Source organism: Mytilus trossulus, chromosome 4 (assembly GCF_036588685.1).
Source record: "Mytilus trossulus isolate FHL-02 chromosome 4, PNRI_Mtr1.1.1.hap1, whole genome shotgun sequence".
NCBI lineage: Eukaryota > Metazoa > Mollusca > Bivalvia > Mytilida > Mytilidae > Mytilus > Mytilus trossulus.
Window position 1 is genome coordinate 62,724,715 of NC_086376.1, and position 24,766 is coordinate 62,749,480.

Genomic DNA, 24,766 nt, shown 5'->3' on the forward strand with positions numbered 1-24,766 from the left:
GACATATTTTTGATATTTGCTAAAGGAATCTGACCATTGTCCGAGTCTCTGGACAAATAAAGAGACCATACTTGTTACACTATCAATGCTGAAAATATTTACATTATTAATCAGAGTAGAATCGCTAAATCACAGATTGAGTACAAATATTTGTTCAACTTTTGAACTAACTAAATAGAAAAATTTCAATTAGTTAAATCTATGTATCAATTTGAATATATATTGTTGTAACTGCTCGTTAAGGAGGCGGGAGTGCTTGTTAATAATTTCATCTCTTCGGTTTCTGATCGTTCCCATGCCCAGGTGCGAGTTCCAAATGTGTATTTAAAATGACGAAGTTTTAAAAAATGGTCTTAAAATTTTAAAGTATGTTTGTTCAGTAAACATTGACATAATTTAAAACATCTGTGGCTTTATTGATTGTAATGCTGTTTTTCTATTTGGAGGAAATGCCTGTTTTCATGAATATCAAATACTTCCGCCTTAATGTATTTTGGTTTATATAAAAATATGTTGTTTTATTATATTTGTGTAAGAAGAACAAAATCCATGAAAAATGGAACTGATGGCCAGCTTTTTAAAGAAATATACCCTTATATGCAATGATTAGTTTTAGACACACCCTTCACACATTTTTCCTGACAAGCAAAGATAACTTAATCTTAAACAAGTTGAGCAGGAGCTGGTTACCCTTCCGCAGCACCTGATATCATCCCCGTGTTGTTCGGTCTAAAGTTTTCTATGTTGTGTTTTGCATACAGTTGTTTGTCTTTTGCTCTTTTCAAATTTAGCAATAATGTTGTCAGTTTATTTTCGAATAACGTGTTTGATATCTTTCACCTCTCCCTTCATCCTTGGGTCTAATAATTTTAAGGATTAAAATTGATTCGCCAAAAAAAAATATACAAGTGTCAACTGATTGTAGAGCCATGAATGTGTATACTAGTATGTATATAACATTAATATTTTATAGTTTTCTTTTTATATACTGATAATGAAATCAATATTAATACCAATAAAAACAATATTTAAAAATCTAATTACAGTGATGATTTGGTAGACTAGTTTAAACTAGCCGAGGATTTAGTATCCTTTTGGAATGTTTTTTTCTAAATGATCGATAAGATTATCAGGATCGTTTCTAAATTTCCGGACTCCGCCTCGGTTAATAACATCTCCAAAAAAACGTGGATGTGCCATGAATGTCTACCTGTATCTTGACATTGAATGAGGTCATATTTTCTCTGACAGTTTATGTCGTCTTTAAAATTAATGCATTGGATTTTGGATGTTATGATTGATAATTTAGTCTTAGATGAATGATTTCTTTTAGTTCTTATTCAGTGGCTTTGAACTAGCTGTCAGTAACTGTGAGTACTATCAGATCTGTACTTAATGTCTTTTGGTTGTTGGGATGTACAAGTGCCCGGCCGCGTCCATTCTGTGTTATTGTCATATGTATTTTCGTCATATGAGTAAAGCCTTTTCAACTAATTTTTGTAGTTTGCTCTTATATTGTACTGTTACACCACTGTCACAAGTTATGGAATGTTTGGTCTCCCACTAATATGTTAAAACCCGCCACATTCTACATGTGCCTGTCCCAAGTCAGCAGCCTATATGAGTGGGTGTTGTTGGTTGCTGTTGATCATATGCGTTTGTTTGTTTATGATTTGCGGTTCCTGTAATTTTTTGGTGCCCAGGATTAGGGTAGAGTTTGGTACCCACTTACTTTTTCAACCCCCACCAAATTATGTAGGTGCCTGTCCTAAATGAGGAGCCTGTAGACATAGTAAGTGGTGTTTGTTGTTGTGTTGCATTTTGTTTTTCGTTCATTCTTTTTTTACATAAATTAGGCCGTTATATATTTAGTTTTGCCGTTTGAATTGTTTTTAATTTGTCATTTCATGGTATTTTATTGCTGACTTTGTAATATTGGCTTTGCTCATTGTTGAAGGCCGTACAGCGACCTATAATTCTTAATTTCTGTGTCATTTTGTCTCTTGTAAAGAGTTGCTGTATTTGAAATCATACCACACAGCTTTAAACTTACAATTATATTCTGACTGATTCCCATATATCTGACGTTAACGGCTTTACATTTTATTTGAAGTCCTAGCTCTAATTTTTTTTTATAAATCCTCATATATGAAGCACCCAAATTGATTTCTTAACTTTCAAAGCACCAAGTGGCGTCGTTCTGGAAAGAAAAAAACAAGTGTTAAATTGTACCAAGACTGGTTGTAATCCACAAATGCTTTTTGGTAAAATTAAACTAAGTTAATCGACCAAAACCAATTTTGTGATATATGAACAGTTTTGTGGATGGACAATGATAATACTTAATGTCTTGGCATTCTTATGATATATAAATATGCTACGCTGAAACCGCTGTAGTATCATGTAGCTTTAAAAAACAATGTCAAACTTGCCAAAACGAATATTTGATCGGACAAATAGAACAGTAGGCGTAGAGGTAAGATCCAGTGACAAGTATTCGAGCAACTATAAAGTTAGAAACATTATAATATGTCAACGATACCAAAGTACAATAACAAACATGTAACAGGTACTTCTATCAAACAAAACATTCGATTGACCACAGAGAGAGTATCTAATGTTGGTAAATCTTGTCACAGCTGGAATCGTGTAGCAGATCCATTAGAAACCTGATGCTTTATATGATAACTTTATATTAAAATATCAATATTGTCAATTATTTGTAAAAATTGTTTTTCGTAGAAACGTAAATATTTAGAGCAAATGAATGAATTAAAAAGAGCTACCTAAATGTTATACTCGGAATTGGGGAAAATATTATTGGAGAAAGTATAAATATTTTAGCATGTTTACACCTGATATACCTACAGACTTAAATCGATTCCAACTATAGGAGCAAAAATATTTTGAGGGCCAAACAAATTACTACATGAAGGCCTAGAATTCGCTACAGGGGAGAAAATTTCGTGGGAATTCTTTGACATCCGATCAAGCAGAATAGTTTGAATTTATTAATCTCTTATTTGTTGATTTTTGTCAATTAAGAAATCTTAGGGTTTAATTCCCTGTGTCAATATATTCTTGTAACTTCATTTTATCCATTTCATTTTCAGTTTTAAATTATAAACGGTCATTTCCTTTTAAACAGGTGTCTCAAATTTAATTATTGTCTTCGGACTACTGGACTTAAGCTTCATTTATTAATTGTTTCTATTGGTGAACTATATGATTCTATTGCTCAAGGGATCGTATTAGTCATAACAGAACCTTGGAGTTATTTTACTTACGTCAAATGCACATGTTTTATCAACTGCTTGGCAGAACATATACTTTTCATACAATTAATATAAGGACAACTTTTAACATTCATAATGATGCCGCTACATAAAGATATACAATATATAGGTGCATTGTCGGAAGCTGAACATCTTCGCCATAGCCAAGAGTTACGATCAAATGGATCCAATGGATCGTACCTCTGGGCTAGCGAAGATGGAGGCTGATACGAAATAGATCTAATATTAGAGAGGCTTTAAATGTGCAACTACAAAAAAATATTTGTGTATACATAATGAATATTTTTTTAGTAATAAGCGAAACAAGTAACCAATATCAAAATATATTACATTGTCACAATAAAATAACACCAGTGTGGAAATTAACAATTATAGGACATTTTATACACTTGCAAAATATTTTAATACACCTTCCAGAATTTTTTCTTTATATTTTATGCATAAAAAGGTAAGTAAGGGATGAAATTACATATCAAAAAAAATCATTTGTCCCAATAGAAGTACACTACACTTTAACAATCATTTTTGGAAAGAGCATGGGTGTATTCTTTTTAATTTGCGTTGTTTGTCTATAAGAAATTACTACGAAATAACTGTTCTCGAACCGCAGGGTCATTTATCAAGACAGTAAAGCCTGGATTGTATTCAGCGATACATATATATCACATCCCCGGTTTGAACGGGAGATAACCGTTTGCGCTAAAAATGCGTCCTTTTGCGCCAAAACTTTTCTCTCCAATGTTACGTTTGTGCCACCTGTTTTAAAATTACATGGTATCATTTGCGCCAAAAATAAAACATATGATTGCGCCAATTAGAAGAAAATTGACTTCATTTAACCTTTTTTCGGAAACGGCAAATGTTTCCTTTTCTGAACTTGACAAACTTTCTTCTCATTACTGCTGCATGGGTATTTCCTAATTGAATGTATGTAGTAGCTTGAAACTTCACTTTAAAAAAAATTAGGAAATACCCATGCAGCGGTAATGAGAAGAAAGTATGTTTCAGAAAGTTCATACTAATTCCCCGTGGAATGCCTCTGATCCATTACTAGTACGTCTTGCGATAAAGATAGAGTTTCAGCCCATACGGGTGGTGGGAGCAAAACACTGTGTCATCAACGTATGTTGCTAAAACATAATCACCAAACGCTTATATTTTCTTCTTTTTTGGCATATCTTGTATTAAATATTCAGCAAAGCCATAACTTTTCGTCTCACTCTCTGTACATGAACTGTCTACTGCATTTCAAGTAATTTCTCTCCAGATGCTCATCTTTATGGTGAAATATCCCCGATCATATGATACTTTTTTGATTAGCCAAAAATAAGAATAGATATTAATTATTAATATTTATGATAGATATGTGTACACGTAAATTGGCGCAAATGAGTTCCTATTATTGGCGCAAACGATACATTTGGAAAACAAAATTTGGCGAAAATGATACCCCTGAAAAACAGTAATTGGCGTAAAAAATCCCTCCGATCATATGATACTTTTTAAGCCAAAAATAAGAATAAATATTAATTATTAATATTTATGATAGATATGTGTACACGTAAATTGGCGCAAATGCGTTCCGATTATTGGCGCGTACGATACATATGGAAAACAAAATTTGGCGCAAACGATACATTTGGAAAACAAAATTTGGCGCAAATGATACCCATGAAAAACAGTAATTGGCGCAAAAATCGTATTTGCAGCTATTTATTCGATCACTGCAAACAAGAAAATTCTTTTAGGATAATCTCCCGTTTTCACCTTTTCATCATGTATTCAGCTGTATGCTGAAAGATTTTTATTAACGCTACCGCAGTTACTTATCTCTTCTGTTTAACCTAAATGAGGAAGTGCATAGGTACATTGAAAGGGTGCAGTTTTCAAACCCTAAACGCATTTAAATGGAATGCATCCTTATTTGCCGGTTTAGAATAAATTTCAATACGACCGACAATGTTAATAAAGTATTTTAGACATAAAGTTCATTTTTCAAATCAAAATTAAGGACAGAAAAATATATTACAAGTAATTATCAACAAAAAAGTTCAGAAAAATAAGCAGCTCTGAAATGACACCAAACATTATCTTATACATGTATACACGCTATATAGTTCAAATTAGATAATTTTTACAGTTTTTCTAAAATGTTAATAATTGCACACAACATTCTGCTTAGATCTCCTTATTCTACAAGCTCTTCATGTCTTTGCTTGAATTTTTAAAAATATGCCAAATAAAGTAGTTTGTGATTTCTTATTTCTCGTCCAAATTTCAAAGAAATTAAAATCTAATTATAATTACAAAAGTCTGTGGAATTCATTTTATCAACAAGGGAATATCGATGTGAGAATAAATGAAAGTGTTTCTTAAAATTTGTCATCGCTGAAAAATTTGCAACAAATTCCTCTCGAAGACTTTTTGTGAAATATTAATTTGTGTAAATAAGATCATAAATCCGGAGCACTTTTCTTTCTTTCAAACGACCATTAATTTCCATTAACAGTTATATTGCTATAAAAATATGATCATTGACCAATAAAAGTGTCAAAAGTTTTCACTTAGGTCAAGTGAAATATTTGACGCAATTTTTAACGAAAAATTACGAAACAATGAAAAACATTAAGAATAGCACTATATATACTTGATTGGTTTTAGTTTGGTGTCGACGTGTTGTTTATACAGCTTGAAACTGACAAATGTAACACAAATGTACGGAATACTACTCCAGTCTTTTCGATGTGAGAAAATTGTATAACATCTTCAAATATACTAATGTATAATACTATTATATACTTCTTGTTTACGTGAACATTTTATAAATTTAATTTAGAACGTTTGTATTGCGAAACGTACATTCTAATATTTATAAAGAAAAACATAATGATAAAAATATTCAATTACAAAAACTTTAATATCTAATTCATCTATATATTTGAAATATGCCCTAAATCAGAGCCTGGATGTTGATTTCAAATTGTTTAAATTATTTATTGTTGATGTTAATAATTCCTTCTCTTTCCTTTTATAATTGCAGTTTCAATAGTACCCAAGGTGTCTCTCCAAGGCTCTTCTGAAATCTAAAAAATATCATTTAGAGTGTCAAAAAATCATAATGACTTGCGTGTTGGTTAGACAACATATTTTAAGTTATAATTTTCACCTGCATGAATTAAGTAATAAATATGTTTTTGCTAAAAAGATATTATCAAATGTTTCAATTAAATATTTTTGTAGTTTAAACAATATTTCCGATCTATGCAATCATGATTTAACTTTTAGTAAAAATATTGTCAGTTCGATTTATTACTTCAAATTCATTCAATACACAATAAAAACATATTTATGATATTAATTACTGAGGTGTACATGTGCATTTGTGTTAGGAGTAGCTAAAACCCTTAAGTTAAATCTTATCTCATCATGTAAACATTGACATAGGATTAAGAGATCACCATAATTAGATAAAAGTGACACTATTTTGTGATGTATCCCTCCAGCAAAAAACATTCAACGATACGACCAGTCTTGTATAGGCAGATTCTTCGTTGAAATTGACTCTTTTCAATCTGGAAATGAAATCTTGATGACATAATTAAATTTACATAAGATATGATTTAATCCTTTAAATTCTGTCCTGTCACAACCTAATTGACAGCACGAGCCAGTGATGACGATTTTATCCCGTTAGCTATAGTTCTGTCACTGTTACTCGTGCCCTTTTCAATTTGTTTATTTGTATTTTATTTTTAAAAACATCATAATTTAAGAAAATATATATTATCAGCAGAGACATATAATACAATTGTATTATATGTCTCTGTAATCAGTGATAATTATTCTGTTAACCCTTCCCATAAAAAAAAACATAAAAGAAGAAGGAAAGACTGACTGATATATATTAAAGGAAGAACATCAAAAGTGTTTTTTTTTAAAAATCACTATAAGACAAATTGAAATGGAAAGGGTTTTTAAGTGCTTGCTAAAAATACCTCTGATTTTAAAGAATAGTTAAGTATAGATTTTTGTACGTGCTACCTCTATAACCTGCTCACTGCACCGATTTATTTGAACTCCGAAGTGTAACTTAATTTTGTTTCTCAATACACAAGTATACTCTTAAGGAAATTAGGAAGACGGTACTAAGGAGGCAATACGAATATCTTTATACAAAAGAGAACCAGTATAAAGATCTCTGACGGTCAATGCCTCAAACAATTATTAATGTTTTTCAAAATGATGAAACTAATTATATTTTGCTTCATTTACATATTTTTTATTTTGGGTGACAAAATGTGTACGATTTCGAGACAATGCCAAAGACGTTTCTTATACAAAGCTTTTTCCTACATTAATCACGACGAAAACAAAATAAATTGTTGACTCTTCAATCAGATTTTTAAAACTTAAATTAAATAGTTATTTACAAGGGGAAAATCGAATCATATATAATGTTTGATAAAATATTATTCTTGTTAATGAATTATTAAAATGTACATTTTCACTACTTCATTAAACTTTCGTCTTATCGAAGTTGTATCTATCAAATTCAAAGTGTATTAATTAAAGTATTAATCGAATCCAATAAAATTTGTATAGAAGAACATTCCAAGGGTATTTACAGGCTTTGTCGGGAGTAATGGAATAGCGCCTAAGTATGGTGGTATTAGTCAAACATATTGTCAGTTATTGTAATTAAACTCTTCAATTGACCAATGCATTGAGGGCGAAATGGTAGCTTTTGTTCTCTTAAAACTGATTATCACAGCATTACATGCTTCGATAATACGCAACGACACTTGTGATAATATTTTTGTTTCGCATTTAGGCGGTCCTTTTATTTAAATTTGGTCTACTAATGGGTTTTAATGTAAACAATAACCGTAATAAATTTGTTAAAATGTCCTTTTTGTATTGAGGAGTAAACAGTATTACGAGATAGGTCGATGCACGCACAACTCTGCACATATGTTGTTCACACGGAAACGTCTGATGAGATAGGTCAATGCATGCGCAATTCTTCACATGTGTTGTCACGGAAGTTTCTAATGAGATAGGTCGAGGCAAGCACAACTCTGCACATATGTTGCTCCTAGAAATTGCTGATGAAATATGCCAATGTATGTACAACTCTGCACATATGTTGTTCACGGAAACGTCTGATGAGATAGATCAATGCATATACAACTCTGTACATATATGTTGTTTACAGTAAATTCTGATGAGATACTAGTAGATCAATGCATGCGCAACTCTGCATGTATTAATTGTTCATAGCGTCTTATGAGATAGGTCATTGCATATACAACTCTTTACATATATTGTCCCGAAAACTTCTTACGAGATAGGTCAATGCATGCACAACTCTGCACATAAGTTACATTGATTGTTTGGAGCGACACAGTTCTGTATAAAAAGGAAACGATTAGAATTGTTTCAGCTGTGTATTATTTTCGAAATTGCTTGCATGTATCCAACCTAATGATGTTATATACAATGCGAGATTGCCGTCCGACGCATCACTGAATTTATTTTATATAGCACGTTTTCCTTTGTTTATGCAAAAGCTTTGTTGAATTTAGCCAAAAATATATTTTTAAAATTTGGTTCGTCTAAAGCGCTTTTCTATAGATTAGCCTTCAACAGGAAAGCAAAACTCCTAAATATAGGAAGTCGAGGATGTACAAATACATGAATATGTGAGGCGCCAAATGACAAAATTTAGGCTGGCACGTTTTGGAACATATCTCACCATTTTATTTTATCAACTTCGTTTTTCAAACCATTTTTTTTATATTTAAAAACAGAAAAAAAGATATATTATATTTTTACGAATCATACATTGGTTTTATCTGAGACTACTATGTATATCCAATGTAGTAGTCTAGGGTTTTATCAAAAGAAAATCAGAAATTTTAAAGAATGTGTATTCCTTTCAAAGTCACCCGGATATTTTCTTGAATAAATACAATATTTTCAAAGTTTTCGTTGTAATATATTCCAGATAGAAACATATTGACTTAATTTTATTCAAATATTTCATTTATTTGTGCAGTTAGGAGTTTATTTAGTTAAAGTATTTCAATTGCCCTTGATAATATTTACATATATTATTGTGTTTTCGAATGATAAATACCTTTAGTTCTTCAATTTCTAGCTTAATTTAATTTTTAGAGTCTATATAAAGGATTTCGCATTACTTTAAATCAACTCCACATACCATTTACCAATTAAACATATTTTGGGTTTACGTTTAGAAGGTAACAGAATAAGGGACTAAACAGAAAAGTTGTACTGTCTTACAACAACACAACGGCCAAATCAACAAGGTTTTTTTTAAAAGTGCCTTTTAAAACACAATGTCGAAACCATGTACAACGAATTCTTTCAGAAATGGTATATTTTTGCCGCTTAATTTTCCATTAGACACATTTACACAGAGATAAAAAAATTTAAAAAAAACCAAAAAACACTGAAATGACCAGAATAGGAGTAGTCTTGGCGGCATCATGCTGCAAAATAGTTTCACCGTTTTTAAAATATACACTCACATTTTCAACAACAAATAAGAAACCTCCAATTTTCCCTTTAAATACACGGCAAATGTTTCCTTTTCAGAAACATATCTTCTTCTTACTGATGCTGCATGGGTACTTCACAATTTAATGTATGTAGCAGCTTGTATCTTTTCTTAATGGTCAAAAAATGAATACTGGTACGTCTTGTGGTAGACAGTTTCAACCATACGTATGGTGGGAATAAAGCCCTGTATCAATAACATATGTGGCTAAAACATAATCACAAAAAGCTTCTATTTTTTTCTCTTTTGTCATATCTTGTATAAATATTCAGCTTTAACAATAAGTTTTATTCTCTCTCTGTACATTGACTGTGTAATGCATTTTAAGTCACATCTCTCCAGATGCTCATCTTAATGGTTAAATATCTTCAAACAAATGATACTTTTAAAGCCAAAAATAAGAATAAATAGATATTAATCATTAATATTTATGATAGATATGTGAACAGGAAAATTGGCGCAAATGAGTTCCGAATATCGGCGCAATTGATACATTTCGAAAACTAAATAATGAATATGAATTGTCAAATATTGGGTTAAATCAGAGCATGGAAGTATTATATTGACATACTTCCATGATCAGAGTAACTATAGTTTTAATCCAAAATGGTTAAAGTTGAGCATTAAACAAAGAATTTTTTGTTATTTATAATGATATAGGCACACGCCTGCTATAATTTGGCACCAACAATACATACTAGAATACTCAGAGCATAAAAGATTTTAAAGGACACAACAACAAAAAAATATACCAAAACATAATGATCAATATGCCACAATAATCCCTGAGAAAATTCCATGTCCCTGGAAGGATACTGAGCAGTTCTGCTTCAATAAGTGGTACCTATCATGTTTCTCATGACAAATAAAATACAGATGATAAGTCGAATTTGTCAATGTCAGATAATTGACTTATAAAGATCTTTAAAAACCCAAATGTACCTATACTGAGCACGTGTACTTCATCCATGACAAATAAGTTGTTGTATCAGCAGATAAAACCACAAACAACACCACTTTTGTGTGTAAATCACATGCATTACTGATCATACAATCTGCTTAATTCCAAATAAGAAATCCTGATATTCCTAGGTCAGTTCTATTTTCTTTGGAATTTCGACCAAAGAGGAGGGGGATAGGACCTTTATCGGGACTCCGGGATCGGGTGTTTTTAAGCTCGGGATAGACCGTTTCGGGATCCGGGAATTCTTTTTTATAATTTTGGGACCTCGGGATTTTGTCTTTTTAAGTCCGGGATTTCGGGATTTCGTGTTTTTAAGCCCGGGAATTCGGGATCAGGACCCCTTCTACCCTCCCTCAAAGAGGAATAACTGGAACTCACTTCATATGTTTGGATACTTTAATTATTTATTACATACTTTATTCATTATTAGTCATTGGATATCAATTTTCGTGAGAATAACAAACTTAGATAAAGATATCTTGTTTAGAGGAATGATAAATCAAACTTCGTAAATTAGAAACAACAAATTAATCCAACAATTCTTGATTATCATAGTATAAGTGACATCTGGTTGGAGGACTTCTTTTTCAGCAAACAATCGGTATTCATGGGAATACAACTGTGTTATTCTCTACATATGACTCTAAAACCAACTGAAGCCTCTATCAATAGATATAGGAAGATGTGGTGTGAGTGCCAATGAGACAACTCTCCATCCAAGTAACAATTTAAAAAGTAAACCATTATAGGTTAAAGTATGGCCTTCAACACGGAGCCTTGGCTCACACCGAACAACAAGCTATAAAGGGCCCCAAAATTACTAGTGTAAAACCATTCAAACGGGAAAACCAACGGTCTAATCGATATAAACAAAACGAGAAACGAGAAGCACGTATATATTACATAAACAAACGACAACTACTGTACATCAGATTCCTGACTTAGGACAAGACCTCATTTCCAGTTTTATCATATATTACAATGAGCAAAGTGCTGAAATACAAGATTCCGAGCTAGAATATAGCCAACTTAAACATTAAGATTTATTCACAGACAGTGAGTGGAATCGAATTAAATTGTTTGAATGGAATTTTCAGAACTATACTTCAGTAAGGGATGGAACAAGATATGAAACTTTATTAGAAAAGAAGTTCAGGTTTTATGAATTGTGTACGGCAACTGTAGCAACCGTTGTTGCTTTACAACCTGTGTGTGAAAGGCAGTCTCTGATGTAACTTCAAATGGAATATTAGTAACTGCAAATTCAAAGCACAGACCTGAGTTATTAGAAATCGAAGTAGGAAATGTTGTCAAGACTTCTTTCGGTATTGAGTTGATTAAAAATGTTTTATGCATTGGTTGTAGCAAGTATTGCTCTCATAAAGCTGTGATTCATTTGATAAGCTTTCTGCAAATGTGGACCTTTCTTATAATTCATCACATATCGACTTTGCTTTCAAATTACATCCAACGCACACATTTTGAATTTGTCAGAGAAATGCATTTTCTAAAGGAAGGGAGTATAGAAACAAAAGCAGATGGTTTCCCACCAAGATTTAGTAACAAGAAATCTGATTCAGAACAGAAAAATAAACGACAAAATTGTACGATCTATTCTGTCAAAAAGCAATGAAAAGGATGATACCTTAGGTTCACAAGAAAGTTGTTTTATTTACTACCTTTAGAAGTTGTTACTTAATCATAATATGGTACAAAAATCATCAAAAAAATCAATTCGTGTTTGCCCCATATTGCTTTCTAAAAAGCTTCAAATTATCTCCCTTTGATGTAAAATTGAAATATCTTTTTTAACTCATCGGTGACCTATTTTTTCTATTATTGTTTTCGAATAAGCTGTACATAAACTAAATGTTGTAAAGTTTAAGCGATTTCTGTAATTAAGTTCTTTTATTATTTCGATATTACCGTTATTTCTCCTAATAGTTCAACAGAAAAAAAGGACATTAACAAAAATGTATGCTTCTTTCGAAGGCAGATTGTGAGCGTATATGAACGGTGACGTCATTTTTTTTATTTCATTTTTCTATTTATCCTATATTAAATTAAAAAAAATGATATAGACCCGCTAGCCCCCTGAGTGTAGTGAATTGGATGACGTCCGAAGGAAATATAGTTCGAATTTGAAACAGTATTGCCAATTGTTGCATTCATGGTATTTTGGGAATAACATTTACATAATTTTATTTGATTATTATTTCTTTCGGAAATCACCAACAACAATATTTTTTAATATATAACGGAAATATAGCTCTTGTTCGGTTTGTTTTGTTAAAAGAATATGGACGGGCCTTCAAAAAATTAGAACGGATCATCTTCGTTAGCCAAGGGTTACGATCCACTCCCGAAAAGAGCGGGAGTGGATCCAGCATAACCCTTGGCTAGCGAAGATGAGAACGGATATGAGAACCTGAATGTCTCACTGAGGTGGTCATCCCTTACATTAAATGGACCGGGTAAAGCACCTTCCCACTCCTGGGTTAATCTCTGGGTTAATCTATAACATGTAATTTATTGTTCTATATAAAGAGACAACAATATAAAAAGAAGGGAAACAACACGAATGTTTGGAGCAAAAGTGCTGGAAAGCGTCAGTGGTTTCTACGGGATTCGACCTGTTAAATCTCAATCAATTTGAAAATATGTACGAAGTAACCACTCGACTACGCCAACACAGTGCTATTTAGATCAATATATATTACTTATATCGACCTACCTGTGTAAGATCAAACGCCGCAGATGATTAACCCGGTTAATGTTTAAAAAAAGAAAAGCAATACGTGATCGGTGACGAATGATCACAAAACAAAGTTGCTTAATTTTTGTTTGCTTTTGAATTGAAATAATCGTGTGTGAATAGAATAAGATTATGATGATGTTAAAATCTTAATTAGAAATATGAAATTGTGTGTTAAAATCTCAACTTCGAAATTTAAGTGCCGATTTGTCGTCATTTTCCACATACTGCGCCACTCTCTATTTTTCTGACGGTATTACATTCGCCAATAAATAGAATCTAACTGCACCGCATTTACCTGTATCATTTTTTACCTATATCATACATGTAACCGTTAACTCCCAATGCTTCGTTTACATCACAGACATCGTGAGTATTGCTCTTAAGGTATTTACAAATTCAGTAGAAAAACCGATGATGCGAGAAAAATAAGAGTTTTCTTCCTCTAAAAAGTCGACAAAATGTGTATACATATGAAAAAAGTGTGGTATGATTGCTAAATCCGACCACCAGAGACAATGCAACTGAAGTAGAGCTAACAACGACAGGCCGACTTAAGGCCTCCAACAATGAGCAAATCCCATACCGCATAGTAATGTATCAAATACACCAATTTGACTAATGTAAAATCGTTTAAACGAAACAACTAACGGCCTAATTTATGACCAAAACAGAAAATGGAAAACAACCAAACGACAAAAAGATGAAGACGACACGTTATGACTTGCACGTGTTCGACGCTTTTTTATGGTTTGACCTTCACCCGGAACGGTCAAAACCGAATATCTGAAAGCCAAGGATATATGATAACCGAAACAAATAAAGAGCTAAATTATCTAAGATAGCACTCCACAGTTAGGTGTGCATTTTGGCTCCTGTGGATTTTTCAAATATAAGAGCCAGTGAACAAGAAAATTTCATTTTTTGAATAGCTGAGTATAAAAATAGCCTTCGTATTGGGTTAATATGAACATCAAGATCATATAATGTACTATGTAATTTAGGCTGTTTTCTGTATGACAGTCCGTATTTGTATGTCCATTCCATACATTGGTCCGGCAATTATTGTAATGTTTGTTCCAACAGTTTGTCGCACAAACTATGTGATCAGATTTTACGAAAAAAATGAAACGAAAGGCACCCATTTTTTATTAGATTATTAGGAAGATTTACGAAAAAGTTTCTGAAAAGGTATCACTCAAAGGCATTGAAATTCTAGTTTTATCCAAATTTTTGGGGGAAATGTGACATGTTTACCCCCCTTTTTGTATTATTTTATGGCAAATAAATGCAGAATGTTGCCATGGATACACATAAAAGGAATTATTTTTCACCCTTTTATCTTTTGAAAATCAAATCTATGGAGGACATACATTTGCACATGTACGACACAAACAGTTAGGTTAATGTATTAGAATTCCAGGAATAGGAGATGATAAAACATTTTGTGGCTCATTTGTATGGCCCCGCAACGAAATTATCGGTGCCATATAGTTTTATCCTTGTCCGTAATTCAGAAATGCCGTAATTCCGAAATTCCGCAACAAACTATTATACATCTTTTTTTCTAAACGGCTTCAGATATTGGGCTGACTTTTGGTATGTGAGTTAAACATGATGAGTTTCAGATCAATTTTTAGGTTTGTTTTGCTCTGAAAATTTTTGATGAATTTACGGGCTTTGGTGATTTTATAAGTCCGAAGTTCCGTCATTCCGCAACAAACCATTAGACGGAGTTTTTTTCTAAACGGCTTCATATGTTGGGCTGTTTTTTAGTATGTGAGTTAACCATGATGAGTTACGGGTCAAGTTTAAGTTTTGTTCCGCTCCACTAATTTTTGCCGAAATTACGGACTAAGGACTTTGATAAAATGCTTTCGGGTGTTAGGCTGAATTTTGGTTTGTGAGTTACTCATGATGGGTTACATATCAAGTTTAAGTTTCATTCATCATGTGACAGACTTTTTTTGCTATACGCCTTCAGGTTCCGCACCGCTAATTTTTGCTGAAATTATGGGCTACGGACTTTGATAAATCAGTGTTGGAAACTACAGTTATACAGACAATTTTTCCAAACGCTTTCAGATATTGGGCTGATTTTTGGTATGTGAGTTACTCATGATGAGTTACATATCAAGTTTAAGTTTCATTCTGCTCCGCTAATTTTTGCCAAAATTAAGGGTTTACAACTTGAATATTGTTGAAAATCACAGTTATACAGACTTTTTTCTATACGCCTACAGATTTTGGACTGATTTTTGAGACTGTGAGACTACCATCAGATTGGTGTCCACATCTGTTATTGAAATTGCATTTTTTTTCAACTTTTTGAGACGGGGCCATTCATGTCGCTTTGACACATAAAGTTAATTTTATTTTCTAACTGCTACCTAAAGCGGCATGAAAAATAATTAAAACACTTGGAACAGAATTTTAAGTTTCTTTATGTGAAATGAATTTGTCACAGTAAACCATATGACAGACAAGGTTTCTCGATATCACCAACTCGAATATAACTATTGTGCCACTATACCTGTCAGGTTTGTTATATTAGTTGTGTATTTACAATGTTAATGACTGTTGTCCTCTGCAAATAGATTGCTAAGATTTTGTAACACAAAATAATCATTCCAGCGCGACATTTGTTCCGCCGGAGTTCATTTCGTCGGAAATATGTTTCACCGGAATTTATATCACGGAAAATGTACACCCGGAATATATTTTTTAAGGAAATATGTTCCAGCACTAAAATTGTTCCAGAGACAATTGTTTTACCAAATGTAAAATAAATTCCGGAACTAATATCACAGCTCCATGAATTTTGTTCCAATATTAGATTTTAAAGCCAATCATAATTTCCCGTGATATAGGTTGCGAAGGAATATACCTACCTAACAACTGTCAATATTTACGAGGGATCTCCCCATGAAAGCTCTCAAATAGAAATTTTGAAAGAGCAATTAAATTGACCACAATTTGAAACAACAGTTAATTTAAATGGCTTCATGCTTTAAAAAGAATAATAAAGCCAAAACAAACAACATTAAGATGCATTTGCAGGCCCTATGATTTTTTTAGGACGGCAAGAGCCATTTTGCAGGTAAAATCCCCATGGGCATTTTGAAAAGTTGGTAGGTAAGAACATATTTCATGGAAACAATGAATAAGTTTTACTCGAACCTTTTTTAACAAAAAATAAGGAATTTTGCAACATGTTTCACAGTGGATCATTTTCTTGTTACATTTAGATGGCAATGCAAGCTGCAAGGATTCTTTACTGTGCTTGCATGGGGTATATTTGCAATTGAAGACACGACTGTAACTCTAAGATGAAAAGACCAAAATAAAAGTGATTGTTATGTATAATAGTTTGTATTTGTTATGTTTTATGTGATATTCCTCCATTTTTCCTGTTGAGGTTGTGTTTTGTTTCTATGTCAAGGCCTTTTTATGCAATTGCTTAGTCACCTTGTACTTTTCATCTTTGTACAAATGTTAATCTGCAACTTTATTTTCTTTCTGGATAATTTCATTATTCTTTTTTTAAATATCTAAGCCATATAGAATTCCAATCAATCTGAATATCTCAGCTATATAATCACCTGTAACAAAATATGCAATTGCTCTCAATATTGATATTTTAATAAAAAGTTATCATATGAAGCATCAGGTTTCTAATGGATCTGCTACATGATTCCAGCTGTGACAAGATTTACCAACATTAGATACCAGTCTCTCTGTGGTAAATCGAATGTTTTGTTTGATAGAAGTACCTGTTACATGTTTGTTATTGTACTTTGGTATCGTTGACATATTATAATGTTTCTAACACTATAGTTGCTCGAATACTTGTCGCTGGATCTTACCTCTACGCCTACTGTTCTATTTATCCGATCAAACATTCGTTTTGGCTTGTTTGACAAATTTTTTTTCGTTCGACAAAGTAAGCTACATGATACTACAGTGGTTTCAGCGTAGACTATCTGTATATCCTAAGAATGTCATTGCATTAAGTCTTATCATTGTCCATTCAAACAACCGTTTATATATCCCAAAAAGCATTTGTAGATTACAACCGGTCTTGGTCCAATTTCGTTTATTTTGGTCTTTTCAGGACAACGCCACTTAGTGCTTTGAAAATTAAGAAATCAATTTCGGGTGCTTCCTATATGAGGATTTATATAATAAAAACTAGAGCTGTGTGCTTTAAAGAAAGGACTTCAAATGTTAAGCCGTTAACGTCAGATATAAGGGAATTCAGAATAGAATTTTAAGTTTAAAGCTATGTGGTATGATTTCAAATACAGCAACTCTTTACATTAGACAAAACGACACAGAAATTAACAACTAAAGGACGTTGTACGGCCTTCAACAATGAGCAAAGCCATTACCACAAAGTCAGCTATAAAATACCCTGAAATGACAAATTTAAAACAATTCAAACGACAAAACTATATATATAACGGCATAATTTATGTAAAAAAAGAATGAACGAAAAACAAAATGCAACGCAGCAACAAACACCAATTGACTATGACTACAGGCTCCTCATTTAGGACAGACACCTACATAAAGTGTAGGGGTTAAAGAAATTAATGAGTACCAAACTATACCCTAATCCTGGGCAACAGAAAATTACAGTAACTGTAAACAATAAATGATCAAACGCATATGATCAACAGCAACACACAACAGCCACTCAGTTACATGCTACTGACTTGGGACAGGCACATGTAGAACGTGGCGGGTTTTAACATATTTGTGGGAGCCCAACCATCCCCTAACTTGTGACAGTGGTGTAACAGTACATGTAATATAAGAGCAAGTTAAAAAGGCTTTACTCATATAACGAAAATATATACGACAATAGCACAGAGTTGACGTGGCCGGGCACCTGTACATCCCAACAACAAAAAGACACTAAGTACAGATCTGATAGTACTTACAGTTACTGACAGCTATAGTTCAAAGCCAATAAGAACTAAAAGAACTCATTCTTCTAAGGCTCAATTATCAATTAGAACACAACCAAAATCCAATGGATTTAGTTTAAAGACGACATAAACTGGAAGAGAAAACATGACCTCATTCAATGTCAAGACATTCATATCACATCCACGTTTTTTTTAGAAGTTGTTTACCGAGGCGGAGTCGGAAATTTAGAAACGATCCTGATAATCTTATCGATCATTTAGAGAAAAAAAACATTCCAAAAGGATACTAAATCCTCGACTCTCCCTTGACACCATTTGCGAGTATGGTCTTGAGGCAACGATGAATAGCTGACCCGTGTTAAGAGATAAACATATATCTTGTACGTAAAACAAACCCTTGCAGATTTCAAAAAAGAGCAGACTAATGCCACGACGAGGATTATTAATATAAGTTGCAAAAACTTGTTTCCCAATCCACTATAAATACATATGCTTAAACTACCAAATCATCACTGTAATTAAATCTTTGAATATTGTTTTTATTGGTATTAATATTGATTTCATTATCAGTAAAGTTGAATTCATTCGTCTCTCGTGGTTTCCGGTAACACATAAATTCTAAAACGATCAACCAAAGTCTGGTGATGTCTGTAAAATTTTCAGTAGCGTCCTTGAAAGCAGTATTAATTATGTTCAATTCGTGCTATCTTCTTTGTAAATGTATTTACGCTAAAATATCATTAAATGGTATTGCATATTCTGACTTATTCATGTTTTCTAAACATGAGGCTATATTGCTGAAAGGTTCATAAATTGCCGAAAGACACCTAAATTGCTGAAAGACACCTAAATGATTAAAATCAACCTTTTTGCATATTAACTGTAACATCTTGGTGTATAATCAGAGACCACATACGGGTTTATAGCCTCATCAGTGTATAATCGTTTCCCTTATACAGTATAATACTGTACAAGGATACAGTATAATACTGTACAAGGGAAACGAATATGCGTATTAACTTTACTTACTCAAAAAGATAGGACACCAATCAACCTTCATAACTTCAATGTGAAGTTCAAAATTGAAATAGTGCACAATAAATATCACTGAAGAATACACCTTTATATTTACAAACAATTATATAATTTTTTTATCTGATAACATATTTTTATCAACGTTCAAGGTAATGTTTGATTGTTTATTTTATAGTCGTAGAAGATGGATACTGTGGAGAAGAAGCAAAGGATATGTGTCCTGGCTGTCGATGGAAGCAAACATTCAGATCTAGCTTTGAAATGTAAGTTATATAATGTTATCGGATTGCTCTATATGTGCTTCTTGTGTTTCTATATTAATGTGGTGGTCATTCGTTGACTTCATGGCAACCTTGATCCTATGATCGAAAACTGGGTTACTCTTTACCTATATCATATCCAAATCTCCAATAAAACAAACAGTCACAACAAATTGAAATACATCTAAAATACTGCTATTTGAAAATAAATTGTATTTCAAAAACAAAAATTCACCAACGAAGGTACCGAAATTTGGTGTTTTAGGCAACTTTCAAACATACTTCATAGATTTCTTTTGAAAAATGACATCGTTAAGGTACTTATTTAAAAAAACAAATGGTATGTTGAAGAAGATGGTGTTACTTCGCTCATCTATTTGTTCTTTAGTCCGAACTTTGACCATGTAAGTAAAATAATACTTCACTGCTTTGATCATGGATTCGAAGTAAAATAATACTTTGATCAACTTTGTATCTCTCTGTAACTTAATGCCTTTGATTTTAATGATTTTAATCACACATTCGACCGAACTCTAGTTGAATTTGAAACTCTTTGCTGCGGAATAAACAATAAAAATCAAAGCACAGACCACAGAAGAAGAGTATTGGAGTATTAGCTCTAATTGCAAATGTCCACATTCAAAACGACACCCCATTGATGTTTTCATACATTGTATTTAATCAGTATCAAAACTTTGAAAACATTAACTTGCAATATTTATGTATGTGTTTTACAGGGTATACTGAAAATGTTCACAAATCTGGGGACAAAGTTTTGCTAACACATTGTGTTGACCACAGAAAACATCTTACGTATGGATGTAAGTATCACCCCTTTTACAAGTATAAGGGCGAAATGTGTATATAATGACAAGGAAGATAGCTTACAAGATGTGGTAAGTGTTCATGTTGAACTCTCATAACACAAAACATGTTACATATTATTGTCAGTAATATTTTGGGACTATAAAGTGTTTTATGTATATATATCAACAACACATATAGGATCATGCATAATGTGAGGACAGTTGTATCTTTTTATAAATATCATATATTTATATATACACGACCCACACGAAAAAAACCCATAACTTTTCAAAACCATTAAAGTATTATACATGTGGAAGAAACCCTCTAATATGATTCAAAAGAGAAACAAGAACTATCTATAAAAAAAGATATCCGACGTATTTTTTTAGTATATGTTTAAAACTGTCATTTCGATAACCTTCAGAAGCACAATGACTTAATGATGCAGGACCTCTTCAATAAAATCTCAATCTGAATGTAACTACAAGAAATTCTTTACTAATGTAAAAAAGAAGATGTGGTATGATTGCCAATGAGACAGCTATCCACAAAAGACCAAAATGACACAAACATTAACAATTATAGGTCACCGTACGGCCTTCAACAATAAGCAAAGCCCATACCGCATATTGTCAGCTATAAAATATCAATGTAAATCAGTTTTGCCCTCAAAAGTTGAAAAGTGTACATCTTTAATAAACAAAACAGCAGTTTATGTGTTTAGAGGGATGACACTGTATTGTTTATTGTTCAGTATGACCAAGTACCGTTACACGTTAGATTAGGGAAAACTAGATGGAACCATACGAAAACTAGATTTAGATAATAAAGCAGACAATTTGATGATCTCGCAGTTGTTGAATATTTTACGGTTGTGGTTGAAATGGTTATTAAAACTGTTTCTGCTGTTTGGTCGGGTTGTTGTCTCTTTGTAACATTCCACGTTTACATTCTCTCGATTTTATTTTAATGATTATGAGATCAACAGTAAAAATAACACCACGCATGTTAGAGGAAATTAATGTGCTCGAAAAAGAATACTTCATTTAAGAATATTCATAGACATATATGTCACTGGTGGTATATTGAAGAAGAAAATTCAGGAATGAAAGCAATATTGTTTTTAAAATGTAAGGATGTGCTTTGAGTAAAGAGGGGTTATAAGTATTACAATTCATTAAATGACGATACACAATTTTGAGGATGTATTGTCAAGTTTTACAGAACATATCATCTACCATTGCAGCTGTTTCCATGGTACCAGGTAATCCAGATTCTATAACTCATGCTTTCGCAGCAGAAGAAAAGAAAGCCAAAGAACTGATGGAGAAGTATGTAGCGGATTGTAAAAAGCTTGGAGTAAGTATATTTGTGCACAAACTATAGACTGTTGATTCGTTATTTTTCGTTGGATACCAATATTCGTGGGTTTTGTGGATACAGGTGAACCACGAATTAAAATATTCAACGAAATACAAATTTCTATAAAGTTGTAGCCAGACTTTGGAAGAACCACGAAATCACATATCCACGAAAATGAAATGTTTCCGTAATCCACGAAAATTGGTACCAACGAAAATAAAAGAATCCCCAGTAGTACTCAACAATATGCAGACCTTTTCTTGGGGCAAGAAATATTTCATAGTGGGTTATTTTATCAAAGTTTCCGTCTTTTTTAAGCGAGCACCGGCTTTATCATCCTGCTTTTCTATTTGGCGGTGGCGTTAATCTCTCTTTATTAAACTTACAAGTTTCCGTCCCCTTGGTATATTTTAATAAGTATTTTTATATTAATCAAATAATTCATTGAAATATCTATTTGACAGCTACATGATGTAGATTTAGTGAAAGTAATCGGTGAACCAGGAGATGGGATCATAAAGGCTGCGGAAGAAAAGAAAGCGGACATGATTATCACAGGCTGTCGGGGTTTAGGACAGATCAGAAGAACAATGGTCGGCAGTGTCAGCGACTATATATTACACCATTCGCATGTACCCGTCTTTGTTTGTAGACATTAACACTGCTAAAATATACATTTCTTATCTCAAAATAAAGGAAGATTGATATTAGGTCAAAACCATTATGAAAATATATATCATAAATGTATTGCCAAGTATAAACTGGGCTATACATATATATTCTTATCGTCAGTGTTGACGATATTTATACTAATGTATTAGAGTAAGATGCCATAAATATGCTCGTGTAATAAGATATTAACTATTTCTGATTTGCGAGTTTTTAAAAATAAATACATACATTCAAATCAGTTCGTTATATTGTTAACAGAATAAATTGTTGATCATGCACTATTTGGAGTTATCTATTTCTCCTTTTTCGTATTTCGTATGTTCATGCAATGGTTAGTAAAGTTTTCTAATAGTTTAATCCGAGGAATTATATCCAAATCAAATTCAAAGTATATGTTCTACGTTTCATAAAATCAAAAGGGTTCATCAAGTTATATGAGATCAAGTCCGGCATATTTGATTAACAAAGTTACATAGTTATTTCTCCCAAGATAAAGCTACCATATCTCTTATGTATTTAGAAAAATTCTACCATTGTGCAGCTGGCAACTGACTACCAATCTGTCATCTTCAAGACAAAAAACCAAGACACATTGCAAATTATTAAAAGAGGGCAATATTTGAAATGAAAGTCACATGACTGGCACAGTTGGTCAGTGAAGTCCTGATCTACGGCTCGGTACAACCAAGGATTTATATAGGTGCAACAACCTTCAGTTGCCAGCCAGAACCTTTAAAAATACAAAAATAAAATCAATTATCACAATGATCTGAGTCCACAAACACTGAACACTCAACTTTCCGTAACTTAATTTTGGTGAGTTGTTTTTTTCATTTTACCGGGTAATTACCTACGTCACAAAATCTGATACAGGTAGTTTTTAAATGTACATGAATATATATTTATATTGATCTCGAATAGAATGTGCTGGCGTAGTCGAGTGGTTACTTCGAAACTCAAATGTTTAAATCTTTCCTAAGAAATGAAATTTAACACGCGGGATCGCATCCCGTAGAAACCACTGACGCTATCTAGCATTTTTTCGTGTTTTTTTTCTTGTATTTTGTTGTCGTTTAGCATGGGATCATAAATCAAATAGGTTAAAGCAGTCGGAAACCCGGTTGAAATAGAACAAAAGAATCGAAGCTCTTTGTTAGAGAAGGCGATAAATGTTTACTGTATTATTTACTATAGTGACAAAAAATTAAAACGTTAATAGAATCAAACAAAAAAAACAATTTTCTTCTCAATTACGAGGTGTTTTATTTTAAAAATACCATTTGCATAAGTTTTCAATTTATCTAGTACATAGTTAAGCAGAACAATTAGATATCAAGTCGACGATATATGGGTATCTTTCAAGTTGGATGAAGAAAATGCATAACCTCCGATTTAATTTTTTTTTACCACGGACGGAAAACATATCAATCTATTAGTTCAGTAGTTTTCGTGTCTGCACTTCCATTATATGACTCAAGAAAAAATATCAAAAAAATGAGTAACAATTGCATCGAAAAGAGAAAATAGAGTACACCTTTCTATGTTAGTGCGTGTTTGAGTTGAATATTTTGTCTTGATATCGTACAAAGTTAGAATATTTGATACATCGTCTCGCTTCAGATTCTCTCATTTTTATATATCAAAGCTACAGGTTGACTTTATAACACAAACAAATCACAGTACTAAAAGATGAAATATATGGGTCAAGTGAAATACCTAGTCTAATGAGTCACAAAAACAGAGAAGGTGTGTTCGAATAGTTATTTTTTTACTGAAAGTACTTGACGACAGTCTTTCAAGTTGGATGATGAAAATGCATATCTTCGAAAAATTATATTTTTTTGTATGTGATATCTAGGGTTTATAGTCTTCATACACTGAAGAAATTTAGTCTGCCCTTCCACAAAATATTTAATTAGATTTTTTTTTAAATGTTTATGAATTTTCGGAAATTCCACCTGACAACCGATTAGACAATAGTTTTAAGTTGAATCAATGCTGAAAAAAACATTAACTGATGCTCATTAGCTAGATGATACATTTGTCTTTTAAAATACATCTGAAATATAAGGATCGTAATGGTGCAATGTGGATA

At 32.4% G+C, this 24,766-nt stretch overlaps 1 protein-coding gene across 1 annotated transcript; it reads left to right on the forward strand.

Annotated features, from left to right (window-relative positions):
* Nucleotides 1–19,736: 19,736 nt before the first annotated feature.
* On the forward strand, nt 19,737–22,709 carry LOC134714078 (universal stress protein in QAH/OAS sulfhydrylase 3'region-like). Its single transcript, XM_063575325.1, has 4 exons — nt 19,737–19,830; nt 20,565–20,648; nt 21,884–21,996; nt 22,464–22,709. Exons 1-4 carry the CDS (start codon nt 19,752–19,754, stop codon nt 22,656–22,658), a joined length of 471 nt encoding a protein of 156 aa, XP_063431395.1. The 5' UTR covers nt 19,737–19,751; the 3' UTR covers nt 22,659–22,709.
* The last annotated feature ends 2,057 nt before the right edge of the window (nt 22,710–24,766 follow it).